General features: G+C 44.5%; 1 protein-coding gene across 5 annotated transcripts in view; it reads right to left on the reverse strand.

Annotated features, from left to right (window-relative positions):
- Positions 1 to 16525, reverse strand: part of ELAVL4 (ELAV like RNA binding protein 4) — a 139287-nt gene that overhangs the window by 10249 nt on the left and 112513 nt on the right. For all 5 annotated transcript variants that reach the window (XR_007244452.1, XM_048495708.1, XM_048495709.1 and 2 more), the window contains exons 4-5: positions 3497 to 3650; positions 1524 to 1749 (exon numbers count right to left, since the gene is read on the reverse strand). Coding sequence is in view for 4 of the 5 variants with exons in the window: in XM_048495708.1 (XP_048351665.1) it covers positions 1524 to 1749; positions 3497 to 3650 (380 nt within the window). In the remaining variant the exon portion in view is untranslated. The remainder of the gene's footprint in view (positions 1 to 1523; positions 1750 to 3496; positions 3651 to 16525) is intronic.

Genomic DNA, 16525 nt, shown 5'->3' on the forward strand with positions numbered 1-16525 from the left:
TGCAGTACATTTTTATGCTGAAAAAGCCCCCTCCCTCGACTTATATTTGAGTATATACGGTGATTCCAAGATGGTGACTGGAGCTGGGGCTGCTGTGGGGATCCGGTAAGCATGCTGCTGCTTTTTTTCTAACTCACCAGAGAGCCTTAAAAACAACCCGTAAGGACAGCCTGCATAGCATTACAACTAGATTGTATGTGTGTGTGTGTTAAAAGAAACTGAGGAATTTCTCTCCTAAGGGTTATTGGTGCGTTGCATTCTAGATGAATACAATTCTTCATACAGTAGTTTACTGCCAAATACTGATGTTACTGAAGCCAAAGACTTTCTTTGGAGCAAAGTTTAGGCTGGCATGGCTATGAATCCCAGAATTATTCTACATTTAAAGGAAAACAGTGGTTCATTTGTGTTCCTAGAGTGCTGGAAAGCTGCTCATCCCTAATGCAAACTCTGTTAAGCAACTCTATCTCATCTTGCTCCCAAATCTTCTGTTTTTAGCTGCTACTGAGTCAATTTCGAAGACTTATACTCGAGTCAATAAGTTCCCCAGTTTTTTTGTGGTAAAATTAGGTACCTTGGCTTATATTCGGGTCAGCTTATACTCGAATATATTTGGTATTTTCCAAAGGTAAAGTAAGAAAGGCTGCCATGGAGGTGAAAAATCTCTGCAACTAGAGTTCATAAGAATTGTCTTCCCGTTATCTGAGGCCTGGTGGCAAAGATCAGAGGTAGTAAATCAGACTGTATAATTTCTGGCTGCAAGTGGAGAAACATCGATGATTATATTTTTAAATGTTCCTCTATGATGATGAACATTCCATGCAAAAAATGAAACAGAGAAACAGCAAAGAGAACAATGCTCCCTGATGCATGTTTTTTAAATAATTGCATAGTTTCTGCAGTTTCATGGTGAAGTCAGTTATACCACTTTAGGGCTTTGCTACTTCATTATAATCTAATTTGCTTTGATGTGTGAACCATGTGTGAACCATGGCACCTTGGGAAAAAAAGAGGTCAGTACTATCTGCTTTGACTGTGCCAGTTAAATGGCAGGGCATGATTCACCTTCCATCGGTATAACAAGCTTTTGTTTTCAGGTCTGATGGGTGGTAACATTGTACAAGCTCACAGCATTCTGCTGCGCTCCTGGATAGGGGCCTGGATCTATCATAGTCTTATAACAGTATTTAGATGCATTCAGCTTTGGTATGCTTTGAAGTCCTATTGCTCCACATTAAAAACAAAAAAAAAACTAACAATACAGCAAAATTGTTTTTAACTTTTCTGTGGATTAGCAAGGCATGAAAGCAACTTAATATTCTTTGACATGGAAATGATTACCCGATTATTACTTGGCTCAATTACATTGAGTTAAACTGCTGGTCTATCACTGAATTAGCTTGCTACCATTAAATAATGCATCCTTCCAGATACAGTGAAAGAATACTCAGGCACCTATTTTTTCAACAGAAACTTGAGTTGAATTATGATAATCAGAATAAGCATTTTTTGGAGAAAATTACCTGAATCTCTGAGCCTGGTGGTGAAGAGGTCCAGGGTAGCGTCTGTTGGGAGACTGGTACAATTGGGAAAGGAGGGCTTGGCTTGTTTTCTGACTAGGATTGTTAGCAAACTTCACAGTAATCGGTTCAGTAGCACCACTAGGTTTCTGGCCATTAAGTCCCTTTATGGCTTCTTCTGCTTCTATCCTCTTATCAAAACGGATAAATCCCACACCTCGAGAAACACCTAGGAAAAGAATCCTGCATTAGTTAATCAAACTTCAACTTCAAACTTCAACAGCCTTTATTGGCATAATAGTACAATTCTATCAACAGAGAATTCAGTCTCCAAACAGGTAATGAAAATAAAATTATGAATAAATATCAGTACATAAATTGAAAGCTAAAACAAGGGGGAGAGGGGGAGAAAGGACTTAGGCAAATTAATCCTTGGATCTCTGGTCAAGAAATCTGGCTACTGGATCTGTTACCTCGATGCTGGAGTTATCTAATAAAAAGCTGATCTTCTGCAAATTGAATGCATGCCCTTTTTTGCTAACAACGGAGATAGCCATTTTGTTCTAGGTGCCATAAGGAGGGGACAGTATAATAAAATATGTACTGTAGAGTCTGGACAATCCCTTTGCTGATAGGGAGTTTTGGCAAACCTCCTTGATAGCACAGCTGATGGGATGCCAGCATCACTGCTCTACGAGACCTGGGCAGGATTAGTTGATGAAGACGTTTAGCCCCCCCCCCCTGCTTCCCAAGCAGGGGCTACCCAGGGCGAGAGGGGAGAAAGACCTTGTGGCCTTTTCAATTAGAGTTTGGTGCTCCTGATCCAGCAGCCTCCTTTTCAGGAGTTGAAATATTTCTTTGGATGAAAATATGGTCAAGGAATCCAGAGAGTAGCCCAGCTTAAGAATTTTGGACTCAATATGGCCCCACAATTCAGATTGATGGAAAAGCTGTAGTGACTTATTAATCAGAGTGGTGGCTTCACAATTGAAACACAGACGTAACCAGAATTTAAAAGTGACAAGTCAGGCCCTTGTCTGCAATAGATGTTGTCCGGTTTCAAGGCACAGAGCGGTGTAGGACACACAGTGTGGCATACCAAGGAGCCTATACAGGAATCGTGATTGTACCTGCTCAACTGAGTAAGACCAAAGCGAGACTCCGTATAAAAGCTGATGGGATACCTTGGCATTAAACCCTTTAATCACCACAGGTACATACTGTTTGCCCTTGTTGTTAAAAAAAAGTATAATGGCCACAATGCTGGCCTCACAATTTGTGATCACGTGGTCTCTATGGCTAACCCAGCCTCCTCTATAATGAAGGTGCAGACCCAGATATTTGAAACATTTGACCTGTTCCAGCTGATGGCCTCCTAATAGCCATCGAGATGGCTTCCAGGATCTTGAGAACACTACGATCTTAGATTTTTGAAGATTTAGTGTTAGGCCATTGTTAAAACAATATTCATTACAGGCCACTAATAATCGCTTCAATTAATTAATAAAAGAAAGAAAGAAAGAAATAGCTTCTCAGGGCGCATGTATCATATCTAGCTGAATACAGTGATTCTGAATTAAACCTGTTACAATTGTGATAGCTTTACCAATGAAACATGTGAATGCTTTATATAATTACAATATGAAATATTCTCAACAGCAAAACTTACATATTGATTTCAACCTGACCCAGAAAAAAAACCCTTTAACTTGCAACAGCTCCATTTCATAAGGCTTCCTCCGTTTCACTGGTTAGTTGCCAACATACTACTTGGAAACCATTGTTAATGGATTATTTCCTTCTATCAGTAAATCAAAACATATAGCTGTCTTTCATTTTATGTTTCAGAAATAATCAGGATAATGTAGATTCAGAGACTGGTTGCTTTTAATAAGAAATAAAAGAATGTGTGGGGGGGGGGAAATCAAGTTTCATAGTGTTTAGAAATCACGTAAACTATGAAAATCTTTTTCAACCTGTGACTTGATCAACCAGAATTCGTGAGGTGATGATGCGCCCATATTGTGAGAAAAGCTGCTCTAGCTCTTTCTGGGTCATCGTTTTTGGAAGGCCGCTGACATAAAGGTTAGCATCTCTGATTGATGCCGAACTGGGACGGGCATAGGAAACCTACGAGAAAACAATACACGGTTAAATTATATACTATGTTTTAAACAAACACTTTAAATCATATATTTAATTACAAAGTAATTTTCAATTCTTGCCTCTCAAGCATTTATATACTTTAAATTACCTTCTGTTTTGATTTCATCTATTCTTGTGAGTTCAGGAGCAACGAAGGAGAGAGTTTAAGGGGAAGGACCACACATGCATCTGACTGGGGAAAATAGGCTACAGCTTTATTGAATACAGCCACAGGACCATTAGTGCAGCATGGGAATGGTTCCCACATTGAGTCACCCATCTGCTACTTGCTATATCCCCATTCCCCCTTCCTGCCGGCTGGACGGGAACTGAGGAGAGACATGCCATGGAATCCCACATGGGTGCAAGCTGCTACGTGGTTCCCCTGCCACTTGGTGGTGAGCCCCAGCCTGTAGTCCCTGATACCATTTAAGGGAGTCCTTGAAATGGGGGCGGCAGTCTTTCAGCCTCTGCCTCCCTTCCCCCAAATAGATCCACCTCAATTCCCAAACCACCAATCAAGTTGTGAAAAAGATGTGGAGAACAGAAACACAGACACATGGACCTGAAAGGAATTTCAAGGATCATCTAGTCCTGCCACCTGCACAATGCAGGAAATTTACAACTTACATTCACACAAACACTCCTAGTGGCTCCTGCTCTATGTCCAGAGGAAGGAAAAAACCTCCAGGGTGGGTGGGAGAGACAGCTTGCACTCAGAAAAGCTGAGAGCTAAGTAAGAGGAGGGCATGGCAGTCCAGGATGGTGCCAGGGACGTATAGGTTTTTATGGGGGGGGTCAGGGGGCCACACCCCCACCTGCCCCTAGGGCATGGCCACACCTCCCCAACTCCCCTGCCCTGCCCTGCCCTGCCCTGCCCCCCACCAGCTGGGCTCCCAGCCGGCAGCCGGCAGTTCCTTCTGCCTTCCCCTCTGGGCAGAGGCATAGAGGGAAACTGGAGCCCGGTGCAAAATCTGAGTTTTGCGCCGCCTCCCCCCCCCCCGGGTAGCAGCTGTGATGCTGGAATCCACCCCCAAACAGCATCACTTTCAATGGTGTTTAAACTAGAGAGCCCAAATTCTCCTTTTAAATCCACCTTTTGGGGTGGATTATCCCCCACTCTGAAACAGCATCACTTTCAATGTGGGGTAGTGGTTAAGAGCAGGTGCATTCTAATCTGGAGGAACTGGGTTTGATTCCCCGCTCTGCCACTTGAGCTGTGGAGGCTTATCTGGGAAATTCAGATTAGCCTCTGCACTCCAATACATGCCAGTTGGGTGACCTTGGGTGACCTGGGTGACCCACCCACCTCACCTTGGTTCAGGGGATCCAAAGTTATGGACCCTCAAAGGTGTAGCCCCCATCTCCTATTAGCTCCTATTTGAAACAATGGGGGATGGGGGCACCCCCTTTGGGAGTCCATAGCTGTAGACCCCCTGGACCAAACTTCACTAAACCTGGGTGGTATCAGTAAAAGACTCTCCTGATAATACATCCCAGGTTTGGTGAAGTTTGGTTCAGGGTGTCCAAAGTTATGGACCCTCAAACATGTAGCCCCCATCTTCTATTAGCTTCAATTGGAAACAATGGAGGATGGGGCACCCCTTTTGGGAGTCCATAGCTTTGGACCCCCAGAACCAAACCTCACCAAACCCAGGTAATATCATCAGGAGAGTTTCTCAAACAATCTCTGAAAGTTTGGTGCTGCTAGCCCAAACAATGCGCCCCCTGCAGGCCAAAAACAAAAAACCTAAAAATGATTTAAAAATTCATAAACGGAGGGGCAGAACTTCGGACATGAATGGGGGGGCTGAACCCGAGAACCCCCCCTTACCTACATCCTTGGATGGTGCCCTTCTGGTTGGGTATGCCCCACACCCTCCCCACCAGCCCTTGGAAGAGCAAGATGTGATGAGGCTGGTGCAGAGCTGGCCTGACAGCCTCCCCCTCCACATTCTCTGGATGTTTAAAAACCTCCAAACAAGGAGACTCCACCACCCTTCGAGGCAGTGTATTTCACTGTTGAACAGCCTTTACTGTCAATAAGTTATTCCTAATGTTTAGGTGAAATCTCTTTTCCTGAATCCATCTCTGGAGGAAGAGAAAACAAGCTTGCTCCCTCTTCAAGCTTGCTCCTTCTTCCTTTCTCCTTTATAACATCATGGAGATCCTGCCACTCCTTCCCCTCTGGGGTTTAGTGGGAATTGATAGCAGGCGTGTCATGATAGTTAAAGTGTCCATATCCTATCCAGCATGAGTCAGCATGAGACTGAGCTGACAAACCGGTTCTAACCTGTTCCTAGTGACCTTTAACATGATTGGTTGAGTCTTGTATAAAAGCACTTGTATGATACTGGTTCAGTGTTCCTTTGGGAAACAGGTGTTAGGCGAAGCACTTTGATTGTCTGCTGAATATTCTTCATTGTATATAGTTACTTGTACATAGAGCAACTGAATGATAAAAGCCTTCTTATGAATGACAAAGCTGTGTGGAGTTTACTTCGTGAAGGTGGGAGTGTTGCTGTACAAGACCACTAGTTCTACTCTAAGTAGCCCCGCTCAAATTCTGCTATCAGGTTATGGGCCCAGGCGGTGTGGTCTACCTGTGAGTAAGGCGGTGGTTCCTGTGTGTTCCTGTGTGTTCCTGTGAGCTGTGGTGACGGTCCAGTACAGAGTCTACGATGGCGGTCACAGCAGCCGGCATGCCGCTTGAACGCATGTAATGAGGACAACTACTTGTCGGGCTGTAAGATGCAGTCCTATCTTATTCGGAAGATTTGTGGTCTGTGGTGGAGACAACCCGGCTGCTGCCGACGCCATGGTCGACGCTGATCAAAAGCCCTGCGGCTCCATAATTCTGGCCAGTGGAGAACTCCCAGCTTCTGTATGTTCGGGACACTGTGAACGCGAAGAATGTTGGGAGGCCATATATCAGCAAGATACAGCAGGGTCTAAAATGCTGATAGCTTAGATCGGCTATATAACTGTAAGCTGAAAGCTGGTGAGTGCATTTCTACTCATTTGCAGCCACTGAGGTCCCTATTCATTCAATTGGAAGACCGCGGATTGTTTTTCCAGAGTCCCATAAATCTTATATCATCTTATCATCACTTGACCAAAGTTGGGATCAGCTGGTTTACAGTTTACAAAGTGTGAAAGAAGCAGACCTCACACTTTCCTTCGTGACTGCTAAGCTGCTTGAAGGTCAGCAACAGAGGGAATTCCAGCAGGAGAGCCGCGTGGCTGTTGGAGCTGCCCTATGAGACTAATAACGCTCTGAGGTGAAGGTTTCATCAGAGACGGTGCCTGTGAAAGCCTATTCTGTCCGAGATGTTACTGCTGTGGGTCCGTAAATCACATCGCCAAACACCGTCCAGGACGCCGCAATAAAAAAGGCAGATGAAAGGGACAGAAGGGCGTAAACGGAGGATTTATTACAGCCCAGAACAAGCCTGACCGGTATGACGCGAGCTATGTTGGTGTCTAGTGCTGTGGAGAAAAGCAAAGCAGCTGGTTGATTGATAGTGCCTGCACATCACATTGTGTAAACGACAGAAGTTTGCTTCGCGGATGAAACTGCTGCTACAATTTCCCACGTAAGCCTTTGCTGATGGTTCATCATCAGAGGTGTCTTTACAAGGAACTGTGTATGTACCTGCTTTTGGACTTAATATTCAAAATGTGTTACTAGTCCCCACCTAGACTTTAATTTGTTAAGTGTTCCATGCCTTGTTCAGGAGGGGTATAAAGTCACATTTAATAATGACATGTGCTATGTGAACAGGAATAATGTGTTGTGTGCAAGGGACAACTAAGGGATATGTTGTACCACATGATTCCCAAAGGTACTAGTGGGAGTGTAAAACAACTATCCAGTCTGTCTAATAAGCCTTTACATCTACAACTGTGTGCACGAGTTACACCGCAGTGTACTCAGGTCATGCAGGTTGGTCTACTATAAAGCAGTTAGCTAAAGTGTGTGACATACAAGTAAAACCCTGTAAACATTACCTGGAGTGTTCTTGTTTGTAGTGGCTGCAAAGTCAAAGTCCTTCCCTGTTGCTAAAGTAAGCAATAGACAAACAGACAGACCTTTTGCTTTGGTCCATTCTGACCTTGCTGGACCTTTCCCAGCCAGCCAAGGGGTGCACGTTACATCATGTTGATTGTGGATGATTATAGTAGGTACTCTTTTTATTGTCTACTGTTAAAAATCCAAAGCAGAAGCCTGTGAGAGGTTCCAGGACTGCTGGCCATGGTTGAAAGAAACCACCCTATAAGGTAGCGAGGCTACAAACAGATCGCTGGGAGAGTACATGAGTAAAGCCTTTCAATCCTGGTTGGCAAAAGAAGGGATTGTGCATGCCAGAATCACTAACCCTTTTACCTCAGGAGAACGGGTATCAGAGAGACGCTTGGGAGTTTTGCAGGTGATGCGTGACTGCATGCTTGAGGATGCAAAACTACCCTTTCACTATTGGGGAGAGGCTGTCTGTGCTGCCACTCACGTAATTAATCGCCCTGGAGTTCCAGTATTCAGGAAACACCCCATTACATGTTGTTTGGCAAGAACCCTCTTTGAAACACCTGAGAAGGTTTGGGAGCTTTGCCAATGTCTTGATACCAAGTGCAATAGAGAACTAAAGGTAAAACCCAGGTATCAAAGATTAAGGTTTACAGGTTATTCAGAAAAACACTAAAGGTTATAGATTTAGTCTGAATTTTGGAGCAGAATTGTGGTCTCTAGAAGTGCCAACTTTGAGAGACACACAGGTTGGGGAGCATGTTCATTCTAATTCAGAGGTTTTTCTGTTTTCGCCTTAACTGAACAGCCTGCAGGTGCAGCAATCAGTAGCCAGAGCGCACCATCCTCCTCTACTCAAGGTCACATTCCTAGAGTGAAGAGAGAGAGAGGACAGCAGTTCAGACTCAGAGAAAGAAGAGGAAAAACGCTAAGTGTGTTGATTTTTTCCCCGCAGGTCCAACAGAGAAAAATAAAGGAGTGTCACACAAAGTGATTTGGTGTTACTCAGGTTGTTAGGATCTGTCAAACATGGGTAGAGCCCTCAAAGTTTCCAGGAGATGGTAACTAGACCTCCTGAGGAACAAGAATTGTGGAATGCCGCTATGGATGATGAATTTGAATCCTTAGTGAAGCAAAAATGTTTTGAAATTGTAGACTTGCCACAAGACCAGAAAGTGGTTGGATCAATGTTGGGTGTACAAGAAGAAATCATTGCCCAATGGGGATAGCTTGTACAAGCTCGTTTGGTTGCCCAGAGACTACGGGCAAACCTATCTAGAAAATTATGAGCAAAACATATTCGCCTACTGCTAAGGCTGAGTCTATGAGCCTGGTGCTAGCTATAGCAATGGAAAGGGAATGGAAAATGCGTCACTTTGACTTCCAGTGCATATATTTACATGCTCCCTCTGGCAGAGGATGTGTATATGAAACCAGCACCTGGATATGCAGTTGAAAAAAGGCAAGGTGTACAAATTATGTAAATCGCTGCACGCCTACGCAGGCAGCTAGAAATTGGAATCAGTGTTTGCATGATGGTTTGTGTACACTAGGTTTCCAACGGCAGCGGATCGCTGCGTGTATACTTCCGCTAAAGGTGAAGGTCGGTGAGCAAGTCATCATAATTGTTTGCGTAGATGACATGTGTGTTACTGCCTTTAACTGATGCTCAAATCACTGATGTCTATGACAGTTTGAGGAAGACATTTCAGGTGAAAGATTTAGGCTACCTGAAAACCTATCTAGGTATTAGCATAACTAAAACAGCAGAAGGAACCTTTGCTGCTAAGTCAGAAAGACAAAATTGAAGAGCTCATAGTGAGTACTGGCTTAGAGAAAGCCAAAGTAGCAAAACACCTATGTCTACTGAGTTTTACTAAAGGAAAGAAGGATTCTGATGTTTCTTTTGATAATCCTGGATTATATCGCTCTGTCATTGGAAGTTTGGCCCATTTGGCAACCGGACAAGACCAGATATAATGTTTGCTGTTAGCTATTTAAGCAGACTTGTGTTCAAAACCCACACCACGCGGCTTGGCAAGGAGGAAAGCGTGTCATTCGCTATTTAAAAGGTACACAGCATTTTTGCTTGGTGATAGCTCCAAACAAAACCCGTGTTAACAGCTGCAGCAGATAGTTCTTTTGCAGATGATTCTGAAAGTAAGTCCTGCACAGGTTATCTTATTAAATATGCTGATGTTCTTGTAGTATGGAGATCGAGAAAACAGACAACAACTGCCTTGTCAACATCTGAGGCAGAGTATTGTGCGTTATCTGAGACATGCACAGAGTTGCAATGGATGAAGCAATTGCTATCTGACTTAAAGGTGCAATGTGTAGAACCTGTAGTCATTCAAGATGATTCACAAACTTCTATAAGTTTAGCTGAAACTGAAAGCATGAGAACAAGAACAAAATACATTGGTGTTAGGTACCAAAATGTAAAGCAAATGGTGCAAAATAAAACAATTTCTTTGTCTTATATTGAAAGTGAAAACAATCAAGCTGACTTGTTTACTAAAGCAGTACCAGAACTGAAATTTGAACATATGTTGCCTTTGTTAGGTATTGTCAATGTTCTTATGTAATTTTTCTTTGTAAATATTTGTATTTGTATGTAATGACTGCTTCCTAGGATATGAGAAGGGGTGTCATGATAGTTAAAGTGTCCATATCCTATCCAGCATGAGTCAGCATGAGACTGAGCTGACAAACCGGTTCTAACCTGTTCCTAGTGACCTTTAACATGATTGGTTGAGTCTTGTATAAAAGCACTTGTATGATACTGGTTCAGTGTTCCTTTGGGAAACAGGTGTTAGGCGAAGCACTTTGATTGTCTGCTGAATATTCTTCATTGTATATAGTTACTTGTACATAGAGCAACTGAATGATAAAAGCCTTCTTATGAATGACAAAGCTGTGTGGAGTTTACTTCGTGAAGGTGGGAGTGTTGCTGTACAAGACCACTAGTTCTACTCTAAGTAGCCCCGCTCAAATTCTGCTATCAAGGCGCCATCCTGAGTTAATTTATGCTGCATTTTAAATGGGGTAGGGTTTATTTTTACTAGAGCCATTTTAATCTATATTTATTGTATTTAATCTGATATTGTGCTCTACTTATGTTGTCCACCGCCCTGAGTCCTTTGGGGGAGGGCGGTTTATAAACCCAATAAAATAAAACAACAACAACAACAACAACAACAACAACAACAACAACAACAACAACAACAACAACAACAACAACAACATGACAGCCCTTTAAATTTTTAAACATGGCTACCATGTCACCCCTTAACCTTCTGTTCTCCAGACTAAACATAGGGCGTTTTCCCACCTACCTCGCCTCCACTTTGCTGCGCGCTTCTCTCAGCACGCGTCCTTCCAGGCGCACGCCCCGGCTTCCCCACGACCCCACGCTCTGCGCGGGGTCATCAAAAGGCGCCGTTGCTAAGAGCGCCTGGAAAGACGCACGCTGAGGGGGCGCAACAGCAGCAGCGTTGAGGCGGCTGCGTTGTCGCTGCCCCTGTAGTAGTGAGGCACGGGGGACCCCGCGCTACTTGTACGCAGCAAAAGGTAAGTGGGAAAACGCCCATACTTAACTCCCTAAGCTGATCCTCATATAGCATGAAATCCAGACCTTATGCCATTTTGGTCACCCTTCTCTGGACACGTTCCAATTTGTCAATATCCTTCCTGAATTGCAGTGCCCAGAACTGGATACAGAATTCCAGGTGAGGCCTGACCAATGCAGAATAGAGTGGTTTTATTACATCCATCTATCTGGACCAGAGGTGTCCAACTCTGGTGCCCCAGATGTTCCTGAACTATGATTCCCATCAGTTCCTGTGACTGATGAGAATCATAGTCCACAAACATCTGGAGCACCAGAGTTGGACACCCCTGATCTAGACACTATACTCTTATTGACTAACCCCATAATTGCATTGGCTTTCTTGGCTGCTGCATCACATGCTGCCTCATGTTTAGTTTAGGGTCTACTGAGACTGTCATAAAGTCTAGAATGCATGTCTGACAATGCTTGACATCCCCTTTCCACTGTATAACAAACAGGAGAACATGGTTACTTCCTCCTAAGGGTCATACCATTTCCACCCCATTAACCAGGTCATCATTGTTGGCTAGGAGGAGATCTAAAATAGCCAATCCCCTTATTGCCTCTTCCACCTTCTGGAACATGAAACTGTCTGCAAGGCAAGTTAGGAATTTGTTGGACCTTATAGTCTTAGCAGAGTTTCACTCCCAATAAATATCAGGATAATTGAAATCTCCCATTACTACTACTTCTCTCTTTTGTGAAAGTTTGGCTATCTTTTCGAGGAAGGTATCATCCAACTCTTTAGTCTGGCTTGGAGTCTATAATAGACCCAATAATGAGATCATTGTTGTTTCTCTCCCCTTAATTTTTACCCAGATGCTCTCAACATGGCTTCCAGGATTTAAGTAATGGACCTGTTCACAGGAGTAAACATCTCTGACATATATAATACTACTCCTGCTCCTTTCCTAGTTGATCTATTTCTGAGAAATAGGTTATATCCCTCAGTTGTTACATTCCAATCATGAGACCCATCAGGTTTCAGTGATGCCTATTATATCATATTTGCTATGCTGTGTTAAGAGTTTGAGTTCCTCTTATTTCCTATGCTTTGTACATTAGAGATGCATGTGGATGGCCCATTCTGTTAGCAGTTCACCTATGGTGACAGCAGTTTGCAAATAGCAGGGTTCTTTTCTGGTGTGACAACCATATAGTCGTCAAGGTCCTTAATGGTCAGTCTTCTCGCTTTGAGCAGGTCACGTGCCTGGTGAGGAAATTGGTTGTTATTTCTTTAGTGAATAACATCTCTTTTGTGGCCCAGCATATTCCAGGTATCAACAACAGGATAGCAGATGCCCTTTCCCACTTCCAGATGGAGAAGTTCCACTTACTGACCCCCGAGGGGCGACTGACGCCAGACCCTTTCCCACAGGAGCTATGGGAACTTGGCAACACCTAATTCCGCAGGGAGTCTTGGCCTTGCTTGCTCTGGTGACTCGTCAGGCATATCAAGGGACGCTGCAGTCCATGCTGGCTTTCCGTTAGTCCATAGAGGGACATGTCATACCATCATTCAGCGAGATCTTCCTGCTTCGCTATCTCGCCCACCTTCATTCCCGAGGGCGAACAGCCAAGACCATATGGTTACATCTAGCTGCTATTTCTTCTTTGTGCAAAGCTTCCAGCATTGCAGATTCAACTGGGTCCTTTCTGGCCTGGCAAGTGGTTAAAGGATGGGCTAGATTGGCAATTCACACAGGTAACTGGCACAGTCCTGTCACTCTCGAGATGCTCTCCCAGCTGGCTGCTACTCTTCCAGACACTTGTACCGCTTCTTTGAACCCTCTGAATCGCTTCTGCTCAGAGCAACCTTTAGCCTGGCCTTCTTTGGCACTTTCTGTTGTAGTGAACTGGTATCCCCCTCACGCGGTGACACCAGTGCCAGAGCCCTGGCCATTGGCAATGTGCGCTTAGTAGGTTCTGCCATTTTTACAATGCTGTGCCAGTCAAAGACTTATCAAAGGGCAAAGGGTGTCCATGCAGGATTCGTCCATGCAGGATTCGTCACTTGCTGGCTCCTGCCCAGTGGCAGACACGGCGGCTTACCTAGAGGCCCACCCTAATCTCTGTAGCCCTTTACTGATACATGTGGATGGCTCATTCCTATCCTGCTATCAATGAGCCAAGTCTTTCACCTATGTTTGGCACAAATGGGTTTCCTGCCATCCTCCTTTGGCCTGCAACCCTTCAGGATCATTGCAGCCTCAACTGCAGCTGCCATGGGCCTACCAGTGAGCAGAATCATGGATATTGGCTGCTGGTGCTCTTCTTATAGGACATACATCAGACCACTTTCATAGCACTAATTTATCTTCCTTTCATTTTTTTCAGAACCAGGAAAGATTATACGGGTGGTCGGTCACAGCATCATCTTCTGGGCCTCCAAATATGCAGCGTTGTCTGACTGGTGTTGGGAACCTGGGCCTTCGTCTTTCTCGTATTTTCTGGTTCAGGAAAAGGGTCACATGGTGGCATAACCTGCTGCCTCTCCTCCAGCACAAACTGGGAGTCTTCGGTTTTGGAATAGGGAGTTGTATTTATTTAGCCAGTTCATCTGCAGGATCCTCCATTCTTGGAATGCTTTTAGTGAGTACTAATGTTAATTATTCTCTTAGTGGAGGAGAAAATCCAATAGCTTTTCAAAAGCAGTTTCTGAATCCCAAGTAGGACCCAGTTCAGTTTAAGGTATTGACTATCACATTCAGAACCATTCATAGCCTTGGCACATCTTATTTGCATGATTGTCCTTCTTGCTATATTCCACCATGACAACTTCACTCTTGTTAGCAGATGCTTGTGTAGATGCTACCCTGTAAAATGGCAAAATCAACAACTTTTTCTGTATATGCACTTTCTCCACTGTGTCTCCCACTTTGTGGAATCACCTGGCTGAAGAGGTCAGGAAAGCTCTCACTCTCCTATCTTTCCGCAAACTATGCAAAGCTAAACTATTCATGATGGCTTTTGTGCACAGGTAGTGGGGCTGAAATGTACAAAGTGGTTCACAAACTTACTTGGACAAATAGTTGGGACTGTAGTCTATACTGATGCATGTAGTTTGTTGTATGTAGGAACTACTAGGGTCTGCTGATGGAGTTAGCAGAGAGGCTGGGTGCCCTTTCTATGGTTCCTCCAGAATTCAGCAGGTCTCCCAAAGAGAGACAGAAGAGGAGGCCAGAGAAAGAGATGGAGGTGAACCTAAAGATGCTGCCATCTCAACCCATCCTCCCTAAGGCATGTCTTTCTGTGCCTCCTAGGCAATGTGTGTCTGTCACAAGCTCTTCATAGAAGCCAGTTCCAGGGATGCCCATTTTTACCTCTAGTGGACAGAAGAACCCTGGTTTGCATAGTACCAGCTGTGTAGGGCCTGGATCAGTCAAGGGAGAGCCTCAGTCTGTGTTGGGAAGCTGGGGTGAAATGCTCTTCCCAAAATTAAAAAATAAAGGTAGTCCCTTGTCCAAACACAGGGTCGTTACTGACCCATGAGGTGATGTCACATCACAACGCTTACTAGGCAGACTATGTTTATGGGGTGGCTTGCCACTGCCTTCCCAAAATTAACATGTCGCTAGGAAGAAGCAGCAGGGCAGTTACACAGCTTGATTGGCAGAACACCTCCACCCCTAATGCAATTCTGAATCCACCTGCACTGAAAACTCTCAACTGAACCTTAGCACTATGGTACAGAGGGATGTAAAGGTGGCGCTCACTCAGTCATCAGCCATAATAAACCAAAGGTGCATGTTGAAAGCAATACTGGTATTGGAATTTGAGGATCTTGGGAATACCAATGTTTCCAGCTCCAATAACACACTTCTACTCACCCCCCCCCCATTTTAAGAGCTTGAAAAAAGTCGGGATTTGCCTTCAGAAGTTCATGGGAAGGGTAACCAGAGGCAGAATGCCCTCCTTGTTTGAGAAGCAATCAATAAGTATTGTGTATTTTGTGGGAACTTCAATACATTTTCTGTTCAGATGTGAATACAGTACAAACTCATAGTCCATCTGACTGAGGCCTAGGTAAAATATTTGGTAATCACATGTTTAGCTAAAGACTATTTATACAGTACAATGGCACGTATAAAGAAGACAAAATCATTGAGAGACTAACTAGAGGAGACAGCGTGAGACCTAACTGGCTCTCTTGCTTCTTTAAAATATTAAAAACAGTTGAATGGAATCAAATTAAAGCAGTGGAACATAGAGAAGGGACATTTTAACCACTCCCCATACACTTCCCAGATTTAAATGATCTCCCTTAAAGTAAGTGCCCTGTAGAGCAAAATACGCCTCTCCATATCTCTCCGTTGGGCTGAACAGCAGTTTTGTATGTATTAGATTTAAAATGATGAAAAAGAGAACATGGTGGGAAAAACTGAACGCCATCCATTCCACCTCCACTTTTTAACATTGGGTGAAAGTGGGAAATTCATCATAAATCTCTTGCCAAACCATCCAATTTATTTTAGCCTTGTGCTTTTTATTCAAAGTCAGATAAAGGAGGTTCTATTTTTTTTTTAAAAAAAAACCCTCTTGTACTCCCCTGCCCTATTGATCCCAATAACTTCCCCCAGTGGCAAAGCCACAAGGGGGCAGGGGGTGTGCCGTGCACCGGGCGCATGATTTTGGGTCACGTGGGGGGTGCAAAATTCCCCCAGACCCCTCCCCCTTCCCCCCATGGTGCTCCCCCCATGGCGCCCCCACACACATTACAAATTGAGCAGGCTAGAGAACAGGCTTCAAAGGCCCTGGTGGGAACTACATTTCCCAGGGTCTCCTGGGAAATGTAGTTCCCACCAGGGCCTTTGAAGCCTGGAAGGGAACTGGCCTGTTCTCCAGTCTGCTCGGTTTCTAAAGTAAGGATGCGGGGCACTGCGGGGGGATGAAAATCACATGCCCTGTGACCCCCCCACTTACTTTAGAAATCGAGCAGGCTGGAGAGCAGGCCTGTTACCTTCCAGGCTTCTAAGGCCCTGGTGGGAACTACATTTTCCAGGAGACCCTGGGGAATGTAGTTCCCACCAGGGCCTTTGAAGCTTGTTCTCCAGCCTGCTCGGTCTGTAATGTAAGTGTGGGTGGGCACTGTGGGGGGGGGGGCGCTGCATGTGTGGGGGTGCCGCCAGTGGGGGCACCATGCCGGGCGGGCGAAAAAGCCAGAGTACGCACCGGGTGCACTCTGGCCCAGCTACGCCTCTGACTCCCCCTGGCTGATTTTTA

This window comes from Sphaerodactylus townsendi, linkage group LG05 (genome assembly GCF_021028975.2).
Source record: "Sphaerodactylus townsendi isolate TG3544 linkage group LG05, MPM_Stown_v2.3, whole genome shotgun sequence".
Taxonomy (NCBI): domain Eukaryota; kingdom Metazoa; phylum Chordata; class Lepidosauria; order Squamata; family Sphaerodactylidae; genus Sphaerodactylus; species Sphaerodactylus townsendi.